Consider the following 26,743-nt stretch of genomic DNA (forward strand, 5'->3'; position numbering starts at 1 on the left):
TTTTTTTTTTTTTTTTTTAAGAGTTTGTAAAGAAACCAACCCTGCAAACAATCCAACTGTCACAAAAAAAAAAAAAAAAAAAAAAAAAAAAAAATTTGGTATTCTGCCTTTTTTTATTTTAATTTTTTAAATGATGAAATTTGGCTTTATTGCTCTTTATTTTAGATTTTTTTGGCTAAAGAAAATGTCTCACGGTCATGATACTACAGGTCCTTGGACTGCATTTAGCAGGCTTCCTACCTGAGAATGAAAAAATTATCTATGGAGTAACAACAACTAATCTTGATGCAACTGTTTTGACTTAGAACAAATCTTTAAGGCCTTTGCATTTGATTCACTGCAAAAGGATGTGGGATATGGAGAGGTGTGAATTTAGATGGTTCTTGGTTAAATATGGTAATTAAAAAGCTGAGTGCCACTTATCTACGTTTTCCTCTTGTTTTTGCTAGTAAGAGCACAGTGACTTGGTAAGGATATAATAGTGCTCCCTAATGCAGATCTCAGTTCCCTACAGCTTCCTAAATGCTGTCTTCACACTGTGCCCCTGACAGTAATGTTAAGGCTACCTATCTAACAATCTGTATCGAAGTCACTCCTTTAGATTATTTGGAAAGCAGTCTTCTCCCAAACTGAGATGTCACAAAAGTTAAACATACCCCTGTAACCAGTCTCTAGCAAAACTGGATGCATTTTAAGAGATCAAATCCTCAGAATCAAATAGTTCCTGACACCAAGCTCCCAAGGATATCAAGCTGGTGATGCTGGTGATGTAGCATTCTCCCTAGAGAGGATCTGCCTGATCTCTGTTATCTGCAGCCCTACCCATGGCATTTTATCATTGCAAAGCTGGAAGAGCAGTTCCTCTGTGCAGGACATATTAGCACATCGTTGCTGAGATGATATACTACTGCTTCTCCCATCACACAGATGGGCTGCCAAATTGCACAGAATTTATGTGCAATAACAACCCCTTGCACACCCTTCTGGTCAGCACACAGATGCTGGTGGATAATTTTAGGTCCACCTTGTCTCCCATTTGTCACCTCGTTTCACAATAACCCTGCACTGAGTCAGTGCCTGCATGTGACTGTGCTGTGCCACTCCAAGGAAAATGACACTGCTTTCCAAACCCTCCTGCAAACTGAGCAGCAGTCTCAAATATTGCAAATACCATCGTTTATTTGTAATGGATTTAGGATATATATCTATATTAAAAAAAAAAAAAAGGCAGCACAGTATTCGAGAAAAATGAACAATTCACCTTCACATGACCCTTTGGTAAAACTAGATGAGCTGGAATAATGCTGGACTAATTTATCTTTCAGCAAATACTTATTCTGATTCTGTATCACGGCAGATACACAGGCTGAGTCCATAAAATCTCTCCAGTCAAAACTCTTACAAGTACCACCAAGAATTCTGCCTGGATAAGGGCTGTCAGTGTGGGACAGACAGAGGGATAAAGAGCTTCTTCCCTTTGGGCCAGAAAAGACAAGGGCCTATTTCTGTTACACTTTTCAGCAAGACCTGATGTCTCGCTGCTCCAGCACAGTTCACAGAATGGTTTGGGTGGGAAGGGACCTTAAAGTGCACCCAATGCCACCCCCTGCCATGGGCAGGGCCCCAGCCCCCCCCAGCCTGGCCTTGGGCACCCCCAGGGATGGGGCACCCACAGCTCCTCGGGGCAGACTGGGCAAGGCCTCGCCACCCTCAGAGTAAAGAATTTCTTCCCTATATCTAATCCAAAACTATCCTCTTCCAGTTTAAAACCATTACCCCTTGTCCTGCCACTACATGTCCTTGTAAAGCACCCTTCTGCTGTTTTCGTGTAGGCCCCCTTTAGCAGGCCACTATCAGGTCTCCCCAGAGCCTTCTCCTGCCCAATCCTACTCCCTCAGGCTGCCTTCACAGCAGAGGTGCTCCAGCCCTCTGATCAACCCACAGCCCCAGGTCCTTCTCCTCAGGGCTGCTCTCCATGCATTCTCCACCCAGCCTCTGTTTGTGCTTGGGACTGCCCAGATGCTCCAGATCTCCCAGGACATAATTACATTTAACAACAGCAGACATCTCTGTCAAGTGACAATATTCAGATCTGCAAATTGCCAACAGGACTGTGTGCTCCTGCTGCAGTGCACTGGCCTCTACAGACCCCATTTCAGTCTGACTTTATGGATGGCATTATTTGCAAGAGCTGACACTGAAAAGTTAGAAAGACATTCCCTCTAAAGCACTGAGATAGAGTAGGTGAAGGAATACGCATTTTTACTAACAGCAAAGTTGTTTTTTTTTTCCATGTTACTGCTACAGCAAACTTGGACTCTCATAGCTGAGGTCTAGATGGAGAGGACGACTCCCTGTCATGAGATATTCACAAACACTATTTCCTGTTGTGAGGAAAAAGAAAATTTAAGAAGGAATTTGAGAGAGCTGATTTCAAAAGCTAAGATGAATAACCCCTTGTAAAACTCTATTAGTTAGCAGAAAGGTTACAAAGTAATCAAAGTAATCCTATTACGTTATTCAAAAGTTACAGTAGGCCTGTATAGAAACCCTCAGGTATTAAACTCCATTAAGGCAATTTTTTTTGAAAAGAAAGGCTGTTACTCTTTTTTTTTTTTTCCTCCTATCTATATCATAAGTGCCAAACCCATGAAATTCCTGTATCAGCATGTGCACGCTACTGCACCGAAGAGAACTTACCTCCAACACCTCGGCATCCTGGACTTGGCAGAAAAAAATGTGGAGAAATCATAAAAGCTTATTGGTAATTATTTCTCATGGATATAAAGAAGAAAAAAAGAAAAGAATCAGCCCATGACTGTGTTACAGGCTTGTGTTACAGAAGGAGGTGGTGATAAAATCTGCAATGATGTCAGACAAGCAAAGGACTTTCTGAATTTAAAAAAAAAAACAACTGAAGGTACACTTTTTTTTTTTTTTTTTTTTTACAAAATTAGATAATTTTTTTTCTAGAGTTGCCATTTCAACTAAGTGACTCAGCTGTTTTAATTAGACTCTCAAAATACCAAGAAAAAAAAATGAGGTCACAGTATAGGCTCAACTCCTCTCTTATTTTCTGGTGGAAAAAAACATTTCAAAAAGCCAAAATCTGAAGGAAGTGTGAAAAACTTCGTTTTCCCCATACATTTCAAACAAGCTACCTCTGCTGTTTCTAGGCTGCCTGTTACAATGCTGGCCTCTGCTATCCTGTCTTTCAAAGATATGAGCCACTGACAACTCGTGCTGTCTTCTTTAGAAGATATAGCTACTCAGCACCTGAGAAAATTAGATCTTGACTCAAGTCAATTTAATATCAGAGAGAAGTGTTCACTGCTAGCCTTGACGGTCCCAAACACCTATTTATCCATCTCACAGGTACATTACACAGAGTGACAGTAGCAATGCATGCAGATGGAATTTGACATGACCTACAGAGGGAAAAGAAAAATTCACTCAGCCTGTCCCAATCAATCTGAGATTGCAAAGCAAGGTTTAAATGATAAAAAACTTTTTTTATCACAGGCAAATCCTTGTTAGTAATTAGGGGAAAAACACTTCACTACAGATGCTTAAAAATGACAGAAGAGTTCTAGCACATATTTTGGTTTTAAAGCTGGTCCCTCTTCAAACTATAGGCTAAGTGTCAAAAGAAGGAGTGACATTCCCATAGTGTCTAAGTTAAAATTTATTTAATACCAAAAAGTTTACAAATCCACCATGCAATCCACCATGCACTCAATCTGGATCTAGCAAGGCTAAATTATAACTTTGTGCTGTTTTTTCCCACAGAAGTCTTCCAGCTACAGAGGTCTGCATGTTTTACAAATATTAACTACAATTATTTTTATGGAAGTGATGTGAAAAATAAAGTGAGAACACAGGCAAAAGAAGAAATGCTGTCTTTCCATTTCAGTTCTCTGACCATGAGACCATGCTTTCTTTCATAACAACTTCATACAGAAAATATTACTTCCACCCTAGAAATCTGCTAAGTAATGTAATTCGACTCTTCTACTCACAAAGGAAAAACTAAATCTGTATTTCTGAAGAACAAATGATCACATGTCTTTTTGAATGTCTGACATAGTTTTTAAAACAGACTTTAATCTTGGTAGATTTAGAGTGAGAAGGAATGCTATCCACCCATCTGAGAGTTAAGGTAGGGGCAGTGCAAGAGAATTTCAGACAACTGATTTCTAGCGAGCTTTCACAATGAACCCTCACACTGTCACTCCTAGCTCCTCAGCATTGTGCCCATAGGAATAGGTCCTTTCAAGAACCTAGAGCTCTCCAAAGGGGACATATCCACTGCAAGCAAGTTAAACTTACTGAATCCATTAACATCTTGGCAGCTGGAAGAGAAAGCTTCTTCATTGTGAACAGCACTGAGTTTGGCAGAGGTCTTGTCTGAAGTAGCCACGGGACCCATCTCCCTCTGTGTGCTGGTCTGAGTCTCCTTCTGCTTCTTGGCTAGCTTCCTTTAGGGTGTTTTGAAGAGGGGAGAAATCAAGGTCAGTTTTCCCTCATTAGAAAGAAAACAATGAGAAAATATCTTGAAAAAACACAATTATCCCACTTGGACAGACATGCAGGCCACGTGGCAAACCGCACGAGAGAAAACCCCACAGCTTTTTAATATAAGTGATGTGGAGTACAATAAACGGTGATGCCAGTCCGTGAGCCTAGCTGTCCCTCCCAGTAGCTTATTGTGCACAAGCCTGCATCACCCCAGCAGTAGGAGCACAAGTCACCATTGAAGAGGGTGGCATAAGGAAAGCCCCTGGAGCAGGTGACATCTGCTCCAGGAAGAGCAGAGGACACTGGGCGAAGGCAGTGATCAGAATGGCTCGCTAGGAGGTACACTGGATGTCTGCATCCATCCCACGGGGCCACCTACACCTGGGACTTTCTCTGACGGCTCCGGTGAAGAGTGCGGCCTGACCCTGTGCACAACCTGGTGGCTGGAGCAGGAGTCCTGCTCATTCCCCGAGCAGGGCACTGAGGGCAGCAGTCTGTACTGGATTTTGACAAGCACCCAAACTGCACTGAGGATCGACAGTCAGAGGAAGAGTGGGGCTAGTTAAAGGCTGAAGTAATTTAAAAAATGGCTATGCCCGGAAACGCCTCTGTGCGTACTGGGCCTCTTCTTATTTTGTAGAGAACTCAAAATGCCCCATCACTGGAAGTGTCTGCCCAATCCCTGAAGTGTTGTCCCATCCCTGGAAGTGTTTAAGGTTAGGTTGGATGGGACTTTGAGCAACCTGGTCTGGTGGGAGGAGTCCCTGCCTATGGCAGGGGGGCTGGAATTGGATGATCTTTAAGGTCCCTTCCAACCCAAACCATTCTGTGACTGTACGATTCAAAAACATTGGTGAAAGTAGAAACAGTGCCAGCTCCAAAAACAGTAACAAAGCCAAGAACGAGGCTCCTCTTTTGCAAACACAGCTAATAATAAGGAAATGGAGAGAAGCAGAAAAAGTGAGCTGCTAAGCTCTCATTGACATTTGGCCGCCCTGTGCTTCATTCATATCAGAGAGCAAAACTGTTTAAAAATGAATGTGTGACATTCTGCAACCCGCACCTTGCAAAAATATCACACAAATCCCTGGAACCAGCAAAGAACTTTGCTTACATGGCTTCTGTATATAAGAAAATAAAACAAAATAAAAGGGAGAAAAATAGATTACTGTAAGTAGGAGTTTTAGTTTCCTCTTTTCCCCCCTAACTCAAGGAAAAAAAAACACCTAACAACTAAATCATTTTGCAAAGAGGTTTTTCTTCACTGAGATGACATGCTTACGGTAAGTACTACCCATCTTTTAAACTTCATTAGACTCTTAAAAGGATATTCCTTGCAACATATTTCAACAGGCTTTATTTATTCACAGCACATGTCAGAGTGGCATTTACTAGCAAGTTCAAGCACACAGCTGAGCCCCAGCCCTTCACGAGGTGGGGCAGCTGGGCCAGCAACACTCATTTGCAAAGAAAGGTCAGAGAACTAAAACCTTTGTCCGTGTCTGGAGGAAATGACTATCTTAAGGCAAGCTGCATAATCCAGACCAGGAGAGCACAAAATTGTGGAGAAACGTCTAACGTCTGCTGCAAACTTCTGAACAAACACATCTCTCTCATCTGCTCAGCCAGTTGAGGTTCAGCATTGTGCTTTCAGTTCCAACTCACAGCTATTCAACTTGGGTACGTAATTATAGAGTGCATATTTAGATCTCACAAAATCTCCATGATGTATCCACTTCTGTAGATGAAGATGCAAACAGAGGAACCGGCTTTGAATGATGAAGCAAAAAGCTGGTGTTTAATGATGTTAAAAGCTTTGCTTCCAGTACATAGCAATGCTAGCACAGCCAGATTTATTAGCTATGAGCTACAGCCATGTGAGCCCCCTTTTTTTGTGCTGTGGTACCTGAGGTAACAACAATAGTCTTGGAGTGTATTAACCCTGCTATGCAGTTATTTTAATCCTTTAGATTTGCTAATCATACATGGCTATGTGAATTCTTTGGCAACAGGAATTAAAATTTCTCAGTGGGAAGCACTAATCCAAAATGCACAAGTCCTTAATAACAAGCACTCTGGACTGCTGGGGTGAGCCATTACACACTACCACTACTGATGTTTAAAAATAGCAAGTCAAAAAGGGTGACTTCCTTATTAAATCCAGATTAAATTATTTGTGGCAGTAATTACCTCTAAGTCCCATTGCTCGGTTTCTTTTCAGAAATGCCAATAAGCTACAAAGAGCTGGAGCTGGCAAACTCCTCTTCTCTTTCAGTGGACAAGCAATAACATTTCTGCATGTTCTACGCAGGAAAAAAATCACCCCAAACCCAAGCCCATGAGTCCCCGAAGGCCTGCTTACAAAAGCCCTGTGCAAAGCAGTTCTACCTGGTCCTGTAGAAGACAGAGAGGCCCCTAAAACATTGGCTTGAATGCCTAAAAAGAAAAGGTGACATGAGTTTAAAGTTCTCGACCTAACTCGCACGCACAAACGGCAGCCTCTCTGCGCAGGCTGCCCACAGGTGGACCAGCTGAAGCTGATGCAAGTTCAGAGAGAAGTGCACAGAAGAAGCCACACGGAAAACTGTTTGGCATCTGACAGCGCTACAATTTGCTTTCGACATGGCGTTATCAGTTTCCACCTTTCTTCCTCTCTCTTCCAAGAATGTAAAAATTCTTCATCTAAATTTAGAGGGAAAAGGAAGACAGATCTCTTTTGAGGATTTCAGAGCTAAGCTTGCCAGACACATCAAGGGGCTCTCAGTTTCTAAATGTGCCTTTTCTGTCTCAGTTACGTGTCTGGATAGAGTGGCAGCACAGGACTAAGCCTATTTGGTCCTTACCATCTTTATAATTCATAGAAAGGATTATAAAATCAAATGACTAGCACTTTCTAGAATGTTAGGGATGTGACTTAAACCCACGGCTAGGTAGAGGTTTATTTGCCAGCATGTCAAAATGTCTTTGGAATTGGAAAAGCATTTATCTGAAAATGCTGTTTCCAAAAATAGGGCACTTCAAGAGATCTCTGTGAATCACTGACAAGCTGCATCAGTGACACGGCTCCTGCTCTCCTTACTGACCAGCTTCCCCTAAACACAACAACGGCAACATCCCAAGGAAACTGCTATCAGTGCATTAGTGTCAATCACAGGCCAGCTGCAGGCTGCCTTGAGCATGTAACCAGCACAGTCTGTCACTAGGCACCGAGAAGACACTTTCTGTCTCATGCATTATGCAGTTGAAAAGGGGAAGAAATAAAGGACTGGGCAGATACTTGGAAGAAGAGTCTGATACAATCAACATAGGGTGAAGAGACTGAAATGTCAAAATGTGAGTATGGCGGTATTAATGGCTGGTTTACATTTAAGTGTAAGGAAAATGTGCTAAGAAGAAAACAAGAATCCATGGATGGGGTTTACTGGGTTGCCCTTTTCAGTTCAAGAGGGTTTGTAAATGCAGAGATGATGGTTATGGGCATTATGCACACAAAGGAGTGATGAGACAGAAAGATGCTCAAAGCAGAATAAAAAAAATAAAATGAAACCAGCTGCATAATCAGGCAGTTGAAGCTGACCCAACTAAAGCAAGGACAAGAGCTATTAGCAGTGAACCTAAACTAAATGCAAATTTAGAAAAAAAAATTACGATGGAGATTTGATTTAGCTATTTTTGAAACTTCTACTCATCAGTGAATATATATAAAATGCTGAAACACTATATTAAAACTGTGGGGCTTCCAGTTTAACAGTCAAGGAATTCAAACTTAGTATCAAGCTAAAAGCATTTATTACCATAGGCATTGATCAGAAAACTCAAGGAATATTTTCAGTTAGAAGAATTCATAGGATCAGATTCCAGTTTTGCAGAGGCTTGGGTAAACTTTAAGGATTATATTTTTAAAAGCAGCTCTTCTCTAAATTTTTATATCAATTTTACATGCGTGAATGTTAAATCTGTAACTGCCACTCCTAAAAAGCTCTGGTACGTGTACGCTGACAGATTTAATTTTAGATGTTTCACAAGGATGGATTATATATACTATAATGTAGATTTGCATGCACAGGTAATTTAGACATTAGGTATAGAGTATGTAAGTTAAACATGAAATTTCCTCCTACAGACAAAAATTGCATATTGCCCTCATTTCAAATAAGCAATTTAAGAAAGCTACAAAATACAATTCCTATTAGATATTTGTGAGCAGCAGCCTGCTGGGAGTACACACACTATTTATTATGGAACCTGCACAAATGTAGGGCAGAGCCCAACCATGCAAATACCCAGTTAAGAGCCCTAGTTACACAGCAGATCTACTGAAAAGGATCTCTGCCCCCTTGATCTGTACTAGATCATACGCTCAGCTTGAAAGAACAGTTTCATGTTGGTGCGAAAATAAGGCAGGGATTATACATGGCTGTGTGGTCTGCAGGACACAGGTAATCCTTTTGCTCTGATGCAGGAGCGGTAAAGCCCCCGTTGCAGTACAGCATCCAGTTCTGCACTTCAAAAAGATGTGTACCAAAGGTACATACACAAAAGCAGAACATGAAAGGTAAATCTAGAAAACGTGACCTACAAGCAAAGGCCAAAAGAAGCATGGTTCTTTCATCTAGAGCAAAGATGATGGAATAGAGCTGACAAATCTTCAAATCCATGAGAGGATACCACAGGAAAGTTCTCCCAGTCTATAGGGGCTGGGGGAAAAGGTAATGGGCTTATATTACAGGAAAAGGAGTTCATTTTAGACTTTGGGACAACTATACACCACAGAAACTGCCCAGCACTCAGGCAGGTTGGGCAGGTAGGCTGTGAAATCTTCTGACAGCCAGGCAGGTGGGTGTCTCTCCCTGTTCCTGCACTCTGCACTGTCACCTTCATGCTTAAAACCACAGCACATCGCACGCTCCCTTTCTGCCTCCTGTAGAGCAAAGCTCAGAAATTGCCTCTGCTCTAAGGGCACAGGCAGTTCACTGGTTTTCACAGCCTCTGTAAGGGCAAACCCTCCACACTGGAAAGCACAAAGTCAGTTTTGCCTGTTCTTCTTTAGTGTGTGCCATGGCAAAGCCTGAGTAGAAGGAATTCACCAAGGCAGAGGCTGTGAGGACTGCGCCACTGCTGCTTACAAGGCAAACGCTACTTGACATGAGAAAGGGCTGCAATGTAGGTATAAGTCCAAAGATGATCTGAACAGTTTTACCTCTGCATATACAAACTCTGCGTCAGGGAAAATGGAGGGCTACACTCTCTAAGCTTTACTTGAGCGAATTAATCACTGTTTGTGGAAGAGCTTTGCTCACAACAATATCAACTTTGGACAAGGCAAGTGTACACGAGAGCCATGCAGAAGAATATACTGATATAAACAGTCAGCAAGCACAGCCCTCTGCAAAGCTGAAGTTTGCACTCACCTCACAGACATGTTTAAATAAATGCTCACATACTTCCTGAATTTTCTTTTAAAATTTGCTTTAATTAGGCCATGGCCACTGATTTATGACTTTGTTCTTCCAGTATCTAATGAGAAAAACAATTTCTTAACATTCTCATTTAGCAAGATGACCTGTGCAGGCAGATCCCACCATCCAGGGAAATATATGGAAATCTTTAGGCGTGTAGGTATTTATACAACGGCATACTCATAAATAAATTCAATGTTTTACTTCTTTTCAAATGTCCTACAGGCAGTGGGAATAAATTCAACACAAACTGTTATTTCAGAAAATGCAAGTATAAATTCAGCTTGCTAACTTGGACGGAATCTGTCCCATGAAGAGAAACTCCCAGCTGAAACCACCACCACAATTAAAGCTTGTATGAAATTACAATGGGAGTTGAAGTACTCTGGCCAGATCAGGGACAAAGGAAAGCAATGTATTTGCTATTGAGTGCCTTTTCTTATAAATAACATTAAACAGCATTTGCAATATATACATGAATCTACTAATTTCCAGAAACACTTCTATGGTCTGTTAGCACTCTTGATTAAATTTCAGTCTGCAACCATTGCCCAGCTCAGCAGAAGAAGGAAAAAAGCAAACAAACAAAAAACAACAAAAAACAACTGCACACAGAAAATAAAACATTTCCACTCCTTTTCCTGCTGAAGAAATAATAAAGCCTTGATAAGCGTTGCTGCAATGGAAAATACTGTTGTAAAAGAAGTGTCTGTCATTAAATGCAAAACCTCCTTTAAAGCAGATGCAATGCTGCCTATGTTTTATAGCTTCATCTAAGAAAAGAAAAAAAAAAAACTTTCAGAGGTGGATGGGTTGTTTTGTTATACAGCACATTGTATCTTACAATGCATTAAACTTGCATGCAATGTGTCAGAGAGAGCGATTGTGTAGAAAATCCAGGCAACATTTGTACTGGTGTAAATACAGAGTATTTCAGAATACTCATGCCTCACCAGGGTGACAGTGGTGTAAGGAGCATATCAGGACGGGAACTCCAATTTTCCATCTCTCTTTTCCTATCACAAAACCATGAGGACTTAGCCTACTCCATTGGTACAGCAAGTTCTGTCCAAGGATTTCAAAGCATCTGCTACTAACTTCTAGTGATGGGTAGACTGAAGTACCCAAAATGAAGTCAGCCCTGCATGATGACTTATCAAGAGAGAAACAGGGGCTTCCTGGGTTTGTATTTCCACTTTATATGTGTTAAAGATCTTTACGGCCTTCTCTTTCAGTCAGAATAACATCTGTTCCCATATGTTGTAGGCAGCTTTTAATGAAGTGTCGCCATACAAAACTCCCATAATAATTCATCCAATATGCACAAAATAGCTGGAAAAAGCTTCTCATAAGTGGGTAGTTCTGATGGTCTCATCGAAGCAGTGAGTACTTCAAATCTCAGTGGCTTAGATATATCATCAAGAACTGTTAAGAAGAGTTAGCGATTGGAGATTTACAGTTCCTTAAGAAGAAGAAATGGCAGTGCAGCAGATGACAAAGGGGTAAAAGGAATTACCCTAATGCAAACAAGGATTACTCAAAGAAAAAGAAATCTGAAGTCCAGAAACTGAAGCTGAAAATAAAGTGATGTAGTCCATATGGTTGTATTTAAAGGTCTGCCAACAGATCTATTTGAGAAACTGCTTTTCAATACTGTTAACTCATTGAATTCAATTTTGCTTCAGGACAAGGTCATAGCATGGAAGCCAATTCTATTAAAAAAATCTCTATATATACATATTGCTGCTCTTATTTTCACAACACTTCAAATAAACTTAAATCAAACCTCTCTGTTCATAAGAGGCTGTAGCAATTTCTATCAGCTTTTGCTAAGAATTACACAATCCTTAGCAATTTAGGATTTTCATCTGCAATCATAATAAAACACCCTATTTCATGTGAAACTTGAAACATGAAACTCAATAAAACTTCATCTTATGCTCCCTGATGGATTCTCCTGCTTTCTTCCCTGACTTATTGGAATATCCCTCACATGCTGACAGTTGTTTGGGAGAAAAATAAAGAGTCTGGTTTTGCAGACCAGCGTACAGGCCAAATGCCAATCCAAACCCAAATACTGCCAAGCACAACTTGATGCTGGAAGTATATATCGTGTACAACTATTTGTGTGTTACCCTCTACCACAGAGATGTTCCAGCTAGCAGAGCTCATGCTTGATGTGGTACCTGGGACACTGTAAGCACGGAGCTAAGAATAAGCTCTCTGCAAACAGTTTTGGGTGCAGCACTAGAGATAGTTCCACGATTTCTGCATCCTGAGCTCAAATCTCCATTCAGTGCTTCAGTGAGGTGCTATGAACACGTAAGTTTGCCTGATGACACCTCTGGCTTCCCTGTGCTGTGATATGCTGTGTGGTGCACCTCTGCTTTATTAAATCTTTGCAGCCCACTGCCACTTGCATCTGCTGCTGGTGAATTTCACTTCAACCTCAGGCTTAGGTTATCTGCAGCCTCTTCACTTTTCCTGAGTCAACCTCCTGTAACCCATGATCCACAGAAGCCACCAAAGGAAGGCAAAGAGACTGCTTAAGAACCGCTTTACTTTCTCTGTTGCAGAGTAATCCTCAGCTGACTACCTAAAGCAACATTGTGGTGCAGTTGTAAAAAGGGGTAATATAGGGCTCTGAAGGTGATTCAAGTTTTTTTAAAGGCACACATCTCAAAATATAATTAAGGCAGGAAATGTTCTGACCATATACTGCCTGCAGGAAAAAGACAAAATTGTAATGGTGAAATGGGGACCGCATTTTTCAGGCAATGGTGCTGACTGGTTGTGAGGAAGTAACAGTAAAACAGTGCAGACAGAACTTTTTTGATATTTCTGGGAAACATGGAAAGGCTGTGGCAATAACTGCAACTAGCTAGTAGCACCTATATGCTAAAATGTCCTCTACTTTAACACTAAGTTAAACCTCTGTTGAAATCTTTCCATTTGTGGTCAAATTCTATTCTTGGTGAACTAGCGTGGAATCTAGAGAAAATGGAGTTACTCCACATTTACCGTTATGTAACTGGACAAATTCAAGTGTCACTAGGGTGTCTTTTGGGTCCTTACGAACTTCGCAACTCGTGAATGTTCCTCTTTCAATTATTTCTTGATAGGTCATTGAGAAGCAAAACCACTCTAACAGGTGAAGAGGGATCCTAATACTTCTTTGCCCTGTTCTTAGGATGGATATAAATTTGACTCTCATGAATAAGAAGTCAACTTCCACTAAAATGGCAGAACATAAATGCATTAATTTCACTGACCTACCAAACAACTTCCAGATGAATTCACAGAATAAAGGCACAAGATCAAGACAAAGATGAACTGCAGAAACAGCCAAAGGAGAAGGCTCCAGGGTGGCAGGCTCAGAGGCCCTGGCAAAACACACGTGGCCCTTTTGACAACTTTGTCTATGCCAGAGCCCTAGAAAGTCAGACAGGTTGCTGCTTTTGAGGGCAATACGGCTGATGGTTGTGAGAGATTGAGAGGAGACCTGTTTCTATCAGCAGTAACAGTTGCCTTCTCCATCTCTCCCAACTCTCTGGTGACAGCAAAGGCATCCACCTCAATTCTTCAGGACTCCTTCTTCAAATCATTGATCCAGTCCTCCCCTCCTCCTGATCTTCAGACAACTGTTATCATGGCAGAAACAGCTTGGCCCTGATTACTTTCCAGCCCTTCAACCTTTAGGTAACAGATGGCTCCAGAAAGTACTGGTGTGTGAAGCATTTTCACGTGCCTTAACTGCCCTAATTATGCAGCATTGTCATTAGGACAGGACAGGTGATTTAGATCTGAAAATCCGAACTGCTTCATCATCCATGGGTCTAAAATGGCACTCAGAACCTGGCAGCTCCAGGAACAGGGATATTGGCTGAGATCAAGTCCTAATTGCCAGAAACATTGCATTTTTAAAATACTTATATCCATACCTGAGAAATTCCCCTTTCAGGTGTGAATTTCCCTGCAGTCTGGCTAAATATAGTGGACAATTAAAAAAGGTGCATTTGGGACATTCTGTATTTGTTTTTTTAGCATTTGAACATCTATAAATCATAACTGACAAATCTATGGATGTTTGTGGTTGCAGGCATAGTTAAAGATGAAATGGTGAAACAGGGTAAGTACAGTAGCGTGAAAGAAAAACAAAACACAAGCTGCTGGAAAGACAAGATGAAATGGTTAAAGAAGATATAAAAGAAAAGAATACAACAAAGCACAAAATTACCACAGTAAGCATGCTTAAGAAACATCGTCCCCAGCTAGATACTTACAAGTAATAGGAGTAGGAGTATGCATTTCTTCTAAATATTGACGGCCAGTCAGATGAACAAAATATCCAAAATAGGAAAAGAAAGAAGAATACATAATTAGATTTATATGACCTCTTTTTTATTGTTTTTATTCTTATTTTATTATTTTTATTTTTATTCTTATTTTATTATTTTTACTGTTATTATTATTAAAAGAAAATATAAAGTATTTGTGCTGCCACTGGTACTGAGCTTCTTATTTTTCTAAACATTTGTCAGGAGGTGTAGGTCCTGAGGAATGCATGCCAAACTGAAGACAGAGCACACGGGTGCGTTTCCACTTCTGCTACTGACTCACATCACACACATGAATGAATCCCTTCACCAATTTCTTCCTCTACTTTGCCATGTCAATAACACAGATAATGAGACTTACCTTTGCCTATAAAGTGCTTTGAGATTTTTGGAATGGAAAGGATTAACTAAGTGCTATCAATTAAATAACAAGTAGTAAAATGGCAATGTAAAAATATCTCAATTTCAGGATGTTTAGACAATGAACAAATTGTGCAATGATAAACAAAGCTTTGAACTCTAAAATGCAAATAGATCATTAACAATTCAAACACCACTACATATTTATAGATGATCCCTTGGTTATGTATTAGCTTTCTGCATCATTGTGATTTCAGAACATTTTTACACAGCAACATAAAAGGAGTCCTGCCAGCCAGTTATAACTTGTTATAACAGTTATAACAGTGATGTCTTCCCTTTTTATAACTTAAGAAGAGCTTATCTAAAAATGCTCTTTTGCAACAGATATAGCACACGTTATTACAGATTAACAGCAAGGCACAAGGCAGCCTCAACAGTGGTAGTCACAGTCAAGATGGAGAAAAACAATGAGAAACAAAATTCAACCTTTTACATAATTTTGAAGTCCCATCTTTGAAGGGACTTCAAGGGACTACAAATACTAGGAAATGCTTACAAGGATAGACAAAGGATTCGAGTGTTTGCTTTTATGGCTGCTGCGAATACAACTTTCATAAGCACACGTGGAAGCTAGATTCAGCAGGGTTACTCTCTGGGCACAACTGCTCTCTTTGCTATGCACTGACTGAGCATATCACAACTTGCACAATTGGTATTTCTCTTGTTGTTGTTAGAAATACAACCTGCCCCATTTCCTCATACATTCCCAGTCTGCTGTCCCATGAAGAGGTTTCCCCTGGGAAGAAACAGCTGACTACAGGTGTATGAGAGGATTACGCTGAAATGACACAGTCTGTGGTGGTGGCCCTTGCTATAGACCTGAAATTCAGGTCAGATTCCTGATAAATCCCAGCTTACTTGAATGACTGAGTCCAAGATACACCTAAATATATTGTTAACCTAATGCCAGAATCCCCTGAAACTCAGAAATTCTGCACATGACAGCAATGCACCAGTTATGGTGTAGCGATTGCCACTGAGCTACACTGTGTAGTTCTGAGCTCCTCTGAACCTCTTAGCAAAAAGAAAATCACCAGGATGTTGGAAATGATAGTCCACACAGCTAGCCCCACTCCCCTACACACCCCAAAATATTCTTTAATTAAACTCCTCAGCTACACCAGCGTCAGGTTTCACAGAGCCCTCCCAGCTGCAGTCTCTCTGTTGAACATCTCGCTGTACTTTCTGCTTTTCTCATGCTCAGCCACTGGGCATGTGTGATCGCAAGAGACCCACGTCTTGATAAAAAGCTGCATATCCCTCAAGGCTGCTGAGGAAAGCTATGTAAGATTTATTCTGTAAGGACAGGAACAGAGGAAAGCAAACAAAAGGAGGTTTTTATTTTGGAATTGGACATGCCATTTTGGCTCAAATTCTCCCATAACATGCAACCTAGGAAACGGACTTCCTAGAGAATATTTCAAAGCTGTTAGAACTGGTCAGAATTAGGGATCACTAAAAACACGACTTGATCCTAGAATGTACAACACAAGCTGAAGAGCCTGCCTACCACCTGTCTTCAGTAGGGACACAAAAAGGACAGGGGTCTCTGAATGTGCAAATATCCCTACAGTAATTCCACCCTATAGCTTGGATATGTTCTGCTCAAGAGACTCTTGAGTCTTACTTAATTATTTTAAGGTAACAATCTAAATCCTAATCAAGAATAAGGAGCTAAATTTTCATAGAAGGTGCTAATCCTAGACCCTACATAGCCCCAAATCTCCTTTTTTGCTACCAACAGCAGTTTAAAGAAATTTATTTACAGTGCACCCGTGACAGGCTGTCTGATCCAATTTATTCAGTCTTATACTTAAAGGGGTCAGTAGAGACTTTGTCCACTCAAACACACAAGCCTGAAAAGTGTCACATCCTTTACTCCAGGGAAATGTGAGTCACGATTACAGAGGAGTTAAGGCTGTCCAGATGAAATCAGAATTGACCAAAATCTAATCCTTCTGGGGTGCAAAGTCAAAGGGTATTTCCTCCACAAAGAAGGTTATAAATGCCTTGTTTTTCTTGTTTCATCATGTTTTTTTTTTGTTTGTTTTTTTTTTTTTTTACTAACCAGTCCTATATAATCTCTTGCGCAAATATGTTTAATTAATACTAAGTACAAACAAACAAGCTCCTTAGAGTATTAGCCATACCTTGATACAACAAAAATAAGGTATTTCAAGGTATTCTGTATCTATCTGCTCATGAAAGGAAGTGGCAGTGTTCAAATGATCACCAACTCACATGCTGGAAATTAACGGGCTCAATTACACCGCAGGAATTTGTATGCCCTTATACATACAGTAATATTGGAGCTGCAAAAATGTAACTCATGTAGCCAGTGGGTCCCCAAATCCAGGCAAACAAATTTAGTTCACAATTTTAATTTTAAATACTGTAGGACAGCCATTTAAAAAAAAAAGAACTCTATCTACATACACAGATTTTCAACATAGATATACACACATGCAAACATGTAGCAGACTACACGATCCCAAGGTTCAGCTAAAACACTACAGACAAACACATGCAAAAATGAAAGCCAAATCGTCCACTGTATAAACTTTCTCGCTGGCTTAATTTAGCTTCACATGTCTGACTAAACCCCACGAAATATTGGCAGCTCGCAGAAATTTCCCGGTTGCTCGAGATTTTGAAATGCATTCTACTGAAACATTTGTTACCATGTTACATATCAAAGGCTCAAAACATATAGTGATTTGAGGTGTCCCACACTTTCTGATGACCTGTCCAATCCTAATCTCAGATCATTTTCTTTCTCAGTGCTTCCTCCTCTTCTAATCTCTCCCCTTCCATCGGTCTTTGTACCGGTTAGCGAACCACTTCATTCAGGATATCCATGTCTGTGTCTATTACCAATGAACTATAATGTCCTGAACCATGAACAAATGCCACTGTGATATTTTCCAGCTCCATTTGAAGGAAATGCCTCAAGTCTGTCTAATTAAATTATTTTTCTGCATTGTTGCCTTGCAAGACAACGCTGTCTCGTACACAGAGGCATTAGCCTCAGTGAACTGAAAAGGAGATCTCTTTTCAAGTAAGGTTAATGCAAAAATCGAATGCCAGAGCTTAAGCTCCTAACACTTCTCCTTGTAAAAGAGAAAAAGAACAATTCTGTTGTTAAGCTGTTCTCTCAGAGTACAACTTTTCCGTTGTGCTCCCCCAGAAATTCAGATGAATCTGTGGCCCAAAGCGGCCTTTCCTTTTATAAAATCCGGCCCCAAACCACATTAGGTTACAGACAAAATAAGCCTGGCAGGCTTAAGTTAATCTTCAGGGAACGCTTGTCCACATGCATCTCCAAGCCTCAATTTGAGGCGACTGGTGGTACCCATTCAAGGGAAACCCAGAACCGATACAATCAGCAGGTTCATCAGTGATATGGAGGCACGCTATGCAGACCGAGAGAGCACAAGCATCCCAAACCTCTCCATGCACTGTTATAGCTTATAAATGGGAAACGGTTTTAAAGTCGATGAGCCAGATTATTTCTTATAATAGTGTTTATTCCAGTAGGTAACTTCGCAAATGACAGCAAGCAGGCAGAGCTACAGACTGCAGTGATTTTGCCTATTTGCATTCAGAAGAGGGGAGCATGGGGGCTCCTAAGAGTATCCTCACCTCTCTGATTTAGCTCTTGGCAGGCTGCACCACAAGAAAGACTGTTCTCAAATAATGAATTTCTGGTCATCATGAAAAATCATCATTTGTTTTCTGCCCAGCAATATACATGACTTACAATAATAACACATTGTGAGACAGAAATGAAAGATGTTATCAACTCTTAATAGCTTGTGAAACACACCAGGATGTTCAGATGTGGCATTACTCTGCACATCATGACAGCTTTCCTTATGTCTTCCTTTTCAAGCTGTAAAAAAAGCTTTTCTTAAGGAGTGTTTAGGAAGGTAACAGGAATGGATGAGAGCTGGGCATTACCAGAAAGCCAGGTCAGTTTTTCTTGAAACCAGTTTTCTGATTTTTGTTTGTTTTTAATTGGAGATATCAAATTTTCATTGCTTATGAACTGAAAAGTTCCTGGGAGACTGGAACCAGAGACCTCTATACTGTAAAACTGCAGTAGACAAGACTACAAAACGCATGCACATCTGTCCACAAAATCACAAGTGTTTGCACACAACGAAAATTGGATTCAAAATGTAGGCTATCCACACCTCCATTTAATTCAATAGAAATTCACAGTAGTCAATATGTATGTATGTGATTGGTTTTGAAAAATCGCAGAATCACATCACTTGGAAAGGCCACTCAAAGGTAATCGAGTCCAACCTTCTGCTAAAACTCGTTTCCCTTACAGGAAGCCCCTCGTGGCTTTATCCAAGTCAAATTTTGAACTTCTCAAGGATGGAGAATCTCCAGCTCCCAGCCATTCTGGTAGCCCTCCTCTGGACTTGCACCCTTCTTGTACTGAGGTTCCCCAAACCGGACACAAGTACAACCAGAGCAACCTCACCAGCAGCAAGCAAGAGAATAATCCCTTGCCTCACCCTGCTGCCTACACTCTTGCTAATGCTGCCCAGCTGGCTGCCTCCAAGGGCACACTGCTGGCTTGTGTGCCACTTGTCCTCTAAAGCCTCCAGGCCCCTTTCTGCAAACCTGCCTTCTGGTCACCCCAGCCTGTACTGTTGTGTGGAGCTACTCCATCCCAGATGCAACCCTTCGCCTTTGCTACACTTTGCAAGGTTCCAACCAGGCCATTTCTCCAGCCTCCCAAGGTCCTTGGGAATACCAGCCCTCCACTCCAGCATCTGTATCATAAAATTGTTCCATTTGCCCTGAATTATTACAGAGGAGATCATACCTAGATTTAACTGCTACTCCTATTTTTGTGTGGCTAATACATGTGACTGTTTGTCATAGAGATAAGAGATCGTAGAGGAGCAGAGTTTTGTTTTGCCAAGCCTCACTCCTTGCAGCAGACCAAATAACATCATCAAGGCTCTCACGTGTAACACTACCCGCTCCCTAGGCAAGGGGCCGCCAGGCTAGCAAGCTCACGTTTCATGTAGAATCAAATTACCGTTGAAAAAGTACAATTCACCTCAGAAATGTAATTGGTAAAAATACATACAGAATGCATCCTTTTCTTAAGAAAATCTCTTGCCTAAGTGGTTTGCTGAATCAGTGTACTGCACTGTAAATGTGGAGCTCTTCAAACAGTAACTGCTACAATGGCCTTATACAAAGTATAAGTGCAAATGGTCCACAGAAAATCACATGAAATGAACTGTTTGAATGAATTTCATTACCATACATGATTTTTTTTAAAGTTTCATCCTCCTATAAACTAAATCTAACTCTTTCAAGGACTTCCAACCCTTTGCAACATATAATATTCCAGCTGAACACTGGCCACAAAGGAATCGCTGTGTGGAAATGTGTCTCATCAAGACTTGCTTGGGAACAAGACCCCCGATCATATCATTTTAAGACATTACTTTTCTTGGCTGTTAAGAAAGAATTCTTTTCTTCTGTTAGAGCACAGCTGTGTTGGGCTCATATGCCTGCTTATATTGGCTCATTATGTTTTTGTACTTGTCCCTGCATTTTCATTTGCTGTCCCTTCTCTTAGATCATTAACTCTCTGGAGTACCAACCATTCTTTTGTTGTGATAAAGTATCTGGCAGAACGGGCATCTCTTCTGGGACTGCAACTTTAGTGGTGTTATTACATAAATATATGTTAAGTACTGCCCCCTGTAATACAAATGGAATGATTTATGTCTGCCAAACTTGTTGTTCCAATTAAAATAGCAGCACTCTAGCCAGGAGGGCCAAGATGGAGGCAAAGCAGAAACTCACCTTCTCTTGATGGTAAGCATTGCTCCTAAGAGGATGATAACAAACATCAGAAGCCCAGCTATAACTCCAGCCATTTTCACTGTGCTGTCCACTTGCTTTTCAGGTTCCACTGCATTGGAATTCTGGGTGGAAGCTCCTTAAAAGATAGAGGGAGAGGAAGAAGAAGATAAAAAGAGAACTTGTAAAAAAATAAATAAATAAATAAAAAATCTCGCAATGATTCAGTTTTCATATTCATTTGAAAATCTAGAAATATATTTGCAATTAAATTGCAATAGACCTTCTAACCTAACTTTTTGCCTTTAATAACAGCTAATGCCAGATATTTCAGAGCAGTGGTAGGGTATAAAAAAAACATGTAAAGCAACTGACTAATATTTTCCAATATTATACTGTTTTGGGGAATTTAATGTTCAGATGCATTCAGCATACACCCAGAAGCAGAAGGATTAACAGCAGTTATAATTTTCATCCCAAGCAGCTTAAATCAAGTTGCAATCCTTACTCATCAAAATACGGAATGTGAGTTTCCAGTTATATATTCCCTACTACTATTTGCAGAAACTTTTTCTTCTAAAACCAGAACACATTTGTATTTCTCTCTATACCGAAGGCCTGGCTTGTATAAACATACAACTGCAATTATACACGTAATAAGCATTAATCCAGCACACAGAGTACCCTCCACATCATCTAATGTATTCTGTGCGTGGGTTCTGTGGCCCAGGCAAGGCAACAAAATTTCTACCTCAATTTTTTTTTTTAAACAGAACATCCTACACACCTAAAAATAAAGTGTATTTAGAAACATGATTTGCAAAGCATTTCTTCTTTTACTTGTTATGATCTGACTTCAGTGGTCCTTAGCCCATGCAATAAATGGGCCTAGCATGATGCCACCCTCTTCCCTTTGCTGGGACTACTCAACATGGTGCTTGTTACATCCCTTAGATTTACAGACATCACCACTTGCTGCACAGAATTTTCCCAGATACATCTTAAACCACAGAGCTTGATTTCGAAAGCCCTGCAAGATTTGAATTGTGGCTATTCTGAAAATTGAGTTAGCCTATTTTTATTACATTTCTAATATACTTAACTACTACTAAAAATACCACATTTGCATCGGATGGAGTTAAATGAATTCATTTTACATGAGATCACAGCCTTATCTTGGGCTTCACCTTTGCTGCTGGAGTCAGCCACATCTTCCTGTACAGTTCATACTTTGTAAGAAAAGGCAATAGTAGGTGAAAACAGTGTTGTCACTAGAAGACAGTAATGTTTTGCTCTTTTCACAGCTGTGTTGCTGACCCTCTGGAAAAGCTGAATCACTTCTGTTCATGCAGTCAGTTGTTTGTGGGAACAACTTCTTTCAACCAAGTCCATATTTTGGTGAGACACTAGAAAGCCTCACTGCACTTTTTATTTTTTGCCCATTTGTCACTTGTTAATCTGTGTGTGGTTTAAAAGAACTCTGTTTGCAAAGATGATTCCCAATGGTGACCATGATCAAATCATGTCATTTAGGGCTTTCCAATATGTTCTGAGTAGGGCCTAAGCTGATGAACTTCCTTGGATGAGGATCAGCTCTTGAATGACGTATTATAGGCTCCTCTCATCTTATCTTGAAGGGTAAATATGGAACAATGACACAATAAATGCAAAACAGGAAAACACACCACATGCAGTGATAAAGGAACGATTTCAGTTTTCCTAAAGCTAAGCTGTTAATCTAGTTTGCCACAGGAAAACACAAAATTTACAAAGCAAAAATTGTCTTTGCTGTTTTAAGCACACGTGTAATTTTCAGCTTTTTGTCCCCGACAGCTGTACTGCTCTGCTGTGTCCACCAATTTTCCCATTCAGTTAAGAGTTCACCAGTAACTTCTATGTACATATCTAAAATACACTAAAAGGACTTCTGAGCATGAAAATAAAATAGCATATCAGCTGCATATTACCATCTTTGTTTGACAACACGTCTTAGAACAAATCTGTCCAAGAATTGAGCTATATGCCATCACACAAGCAATTCTGACACTATCGCATAACAAAACAAGTGATAAAGGTGCAATTTTTATCCTGAAAATGGCTGAATGTGTTTGTTTGATGCGCAACTAAGAAGTACTCCAAATTACCCTTCCCTCGAGTCGCAGTTACTCCTATGACCCTAAATGATAGGTGTTGGAGAATGGCTTTCTACCAAACAGCACAGTCAGACCCACCCCCTTTTTTTTTTCATACCATCTGAATGCCCTCATGAATTGTGAGCCATGCTTAAAAAAAAGAAAAAAAAAAAAAAAAAAAAGAATGTGCTGTCAATTCCATCCTCTAATTCCCTGGATTGGTTTGATTCTGCCAGGCTGTTGCTTATTACTACAGGCAATGTGTGGTGAGCGCATTTTTATTTGATATTTCTCTTTCCATTCCAGACTACTGCAGTTCTAGAAAAAGAATAAAGGCTCATTATCCATCCTGACACCTACACACTGTAGTAACTGATTCACTTGAATCTTCTATGTAACTCTTTCTATCCATCTTGGCAAAGGCCAACAATTCCTTTAGGCTACTAGTCCAACCATTTGTAAGTTGTCTTAGCTGATAGCGCCTAGGAATTGATAATATGACAGGGTAAGTAAATTCCTGAGTCTCAGTTCTTAAATCTTCGCACAATGAAGCAATCCCACGAAGTCAGCTGTTTTCCTGCCATTCCACCAATATTTTCTTGTAGATGCCTAAAATCTGCTATGGTGAATTGTACTCCCACCTGCACCACCACCAGCTATAGGCAAGCAGAACATTTCCATCCTGGGAGCAGGAGGTCTACGAGGTGTTAGTGCAGTTGCAGAAGATGACTTCTGCTGCTCCAGACATTAATAGTTTAGAATTCAGTTTTGCTTCTCTTCTTTACCAGGCATGCATGCAGACCTGAAATCTTCTGAGCACAGGAGCCCAAAAAAACTGCTCTGTTTCATACAAATGTCTTTAAGTACAATTTTCTTTCTGAAAAACAGTGTTTATATACTGCTTATATCAAAAGTGGAAAAAAAAAAAAAAAAAGAAACAAACAAAAACCCCTTATAACCAGTTTCCAGCGGTGACTTCCACTGCATTTCCAAGGATAAATTGTTCCTCGTAACTAAAGCTGGATACCGGTATAATAGGATATAGATGGAACAGGTCACTCCTGTTATTACTGTGTGTATTTCAGTGGCACCCAGAGGCTCCCACTAAGGTCAGAACCCCATTACAGTGCACTAACATGAAGTAGGACAATTTTGTGCCCTAAGCTTACTTTCTTAATAAGGAAGGCAAATGATAGAAGACAGACAGAGAAGTGAAGTCCACAGCTCCCTTGACTCCCTATCTGTACATTATCTACCAGACCAAGTTTCTTTCAGGGATTTACGTCTAATTGCTTTTTATGTATATTCATGTACTGTACAAAATACCCTTAACAATGTACAAAATGCCCTTAAAGCTTGGTCAGTGGCATGAATCTAACTTTCACAGGTATCATCATTCACCCAGCACTCCATTATGTGTTCAGAGCTATTTGAAGATCATAGTCCTTCTGCACTGATCTAATTTGCTTTGTTTTTTCAACCCTTTCAGGATTCTCATACAACAAAGGACCAACATCCTGTAGACAGAACATGATATAAGCCATGTATTCATGGGAGATACTGTTCTTGTGACACTGCAGAGGTGCAGAGAGCAGAGCAGGAGCAAATGCGCTCTTCACAGGCGCTCACCAGCCCACGAGAAGTCAGGTTTATGGTTCATCGAGGAAGGACAGCTTCAGTAATCCACTCACAGGCACCCAACATCTAATCCGGCTGTGCTGCTGTGGATGCAGAGATACTTGAATCCCACACTATTTCAGTAAGGTGCAACGAGTGAAAAAAATGGCTTGATGTCGTGCCAGATTCTTGGGGCTTTCACAGTCTTTTAAATTCCCCCTTGCTTCAGATCATGATTAAAGCCGGAACTGCTGTGGTTGATAACTTAAGGACAGGAATTTTGAAATCCGAAATGAATTCCAGTGGAGAGAGCTGCCATTTGTATTCCAGAGTTAGATCTTTCAGAAGGTTGCTTCAGCTGAAAGTGCGTCTGTCCACAAGGAAGAGCTGACATGTTTAGCTACTATGAGTTGGACAATGGCTTGCAAGTGGTTCCAACAGCAGAAATTCAAGTTTTTGTCAGTAATAATTGATGAGGAGACTATGCCCTTCTATGCTCAAAAGTGAAAAAGCTTCCACTTACCAGCAAGTATTCATTTGTAGCATTATACATTTCTAGAGTGATATTCAAATCTACTTTAAACCCTCTTAATGCTCATGCAAGGTAAGTAATAAATTATGCTATCTACTTTACAGATCTGGAAAGATTAAGGATATGCCTTCGGTATCACACAGCAGAGCTGAGGATTGACATTTCTGGACTGACACACTGTGACAATGCTATCAGACCACAAAACCTCTCACAGAAAAAAGGAAAAAAAAAAAAAAAAAAAAAAGGAGAAACAGAAATGGCAGCTAAGTGAAAGAAGACACAGTGGCAATCTTTCACCTAGCAAGCTGGGGACAGATATATTATTTGAAAACAATAAGCTGCAAGATATAAAGTAACCTTCTCTGCAGAGGTGGCATACTAAGAACATCTAGGAAAGAATGATTATTAAGTGTATATAGCTAAGCAGGACTGATAGTACAAGTTTCTTCTACAAAGCCTATTTCACAGACTCTGATTTGAAAAATTATTTAAAGCAGCAATTAGAAGATTGCATTAAAAATGTAACTGGCAGGGAAAGGAATTTGAAAAAGCCATAGGCAGGAGGAAAAGACCAGTATTTAAGTCAAATTTCCAACTGGTGAGGGCATAAAGAACAAAGTCCTACAATGGAAGTGGTACCACAATCAGCAGCAGCACCACTGCATAGGAGAGAGAAATATCTGAGACCACAGCAAAAGTAGGAGAGAAAGCAAATGAAATGGCACGGGACAGATGGGTCAAACACCTGGGGGTCAACCAACAAACAAACCAACCAACCACCAGGGCAGTGCAAGTGTAAATAATGGAGGGGCAAGTAAGCCTAGCAGTGACTGCATTTGGTCTCAAAGTTGTAACAACAAAGGATACAACTCCTCTGGGCAGAAAGTCACTCTTGAAACAAAAACTAATCAGAAAAATTACTTCAAAGCAATAATTAACCCAGAAAGAATAATGAAAAATAATGGGTTAAAAGTCATTATGAGTTCAAATGAGCTGCTCAATTAATCAGAGTAATTTCTTTGCAGCATATAATGTCTTGGCAGCACACTGAATTTAAAATTTCTTAATAGACCTAGAGGCTGATTTTCAAAAGACAGTTATTCTCAAATCACTTGTAAACATGATTTCCTTTTCTTTTTCTTTCCTTTCATGGCACTTTCTATGCAAGCTGCCTACAAATTATTAAAGTATCTCCATACTTAATAATGTTTTTCCCTGTTTTCAGATCCAGGTTATATCTAACCTCTGAAACACCATCTCAGATAGCCAGACACCTCTAACAATAACACCACTTCCTATCTCGATGAAGAATACCTGCTAGCTAGCCCTCTGCTGTCTGCCTCACTCATGGGCTGTGTCAGGCAGACCCATCTGCAGCGCACCAGAGTACTGGGACGAGAAGCTACCCGCAGTGCTGGCGCTTCTGCATATTGTAAGGTACCAACGGGAGATGGAGCATGTACAGAGGGCTACGAAGCTGGTGAAGGGCCTGGGACACAAGTCCTGTGAGGAGCAGCTGAGGGAACTGGGGTGGTTTGGTCTGGAGAAGAGGAGGCTCAGGAGAGACCTTATTGCTCTCTGCAACCACCTGAAAGGAAGCTGTGGGGAGCTGGGGGTCGGCCTCTTCTCAAAGGTAACCAGTGATAGGACCAGAGGGAATGGCCTCAAGTTGCACCAGGGGAGGTTTAGGCTGGAAATGAGGAGACATTTCTGCTCAGAAAGAGCAGTCAGGCACTGGGACGGGTTGCCCAGGGAGGTGGTGGAGTCACTGTCCCTGGGGGTGTTCAAGGGAAGTCTGGACGTGGTGCTTGGGGACATGGCTTAGTGGTGACATTGGTGGTAGGGGGATGGTTGGACCAGATGATGTTGGAGATCTTTTCCATC

At 40.6% G+C, this 26,743-nt stretch overlaps 1 protein-coding gene across 5 annotated transcripts in view; it reads right to left on the bottom strand.

The window, feature by feature from the left end:
- PTPRT (protein tyrosine phosphatase receptor type T) overlaps positions 1 to 26,743 on the bottom strand; it is a 573,321-nt gene that overhangs the window by 54,703 nt on the left and 491,875 nt on the right. For 2 of the 5 annotated variants that reach the window (XM_084537660.1, XM_084537661.1), the window contains 5 exons: positions 20,582 to 20,717; positions 14,261 to 14,290; positions 6,907 to 6,954; positions 4,330 to 4,478; positions 2,701 to 2,718 (listed from right to left, as the gene is read on the bottom strand). In XM_084537660.1, the coding sequence (XP_084393786.1) occupies positions 2,701 to 2,718; positions 4,330 to 4,478; positions 6,907 to 6,954; positions 14,261 to 14,290; positions 20,582 to 20,717 (381 nt within the window). The remainder of the gene's footprint in view (positions 1 to 2,700; positions 2,719 to 4,329; positions 4,479 to 6,906; positions 6,955 to 14,260; positions 14,291 to 20,581; positions 20,718 to 26,743) is intronic. The other 3 variants (XM_084537663.1, XM_084537662.1, XM_084537664.1) reach the window with 2 other exon arrangements.

This window comes from Aythya ferina (genome assembly GCF_964211825.1).
Source record: "Aythya ferina genome assembly, chromosome: 16".
Taxonomy (NCBI): Eukaryota; Metazoa; Chordata; class Aves; order Anseriformes; family Anatidae; genus Aythya; species Aythya ferina.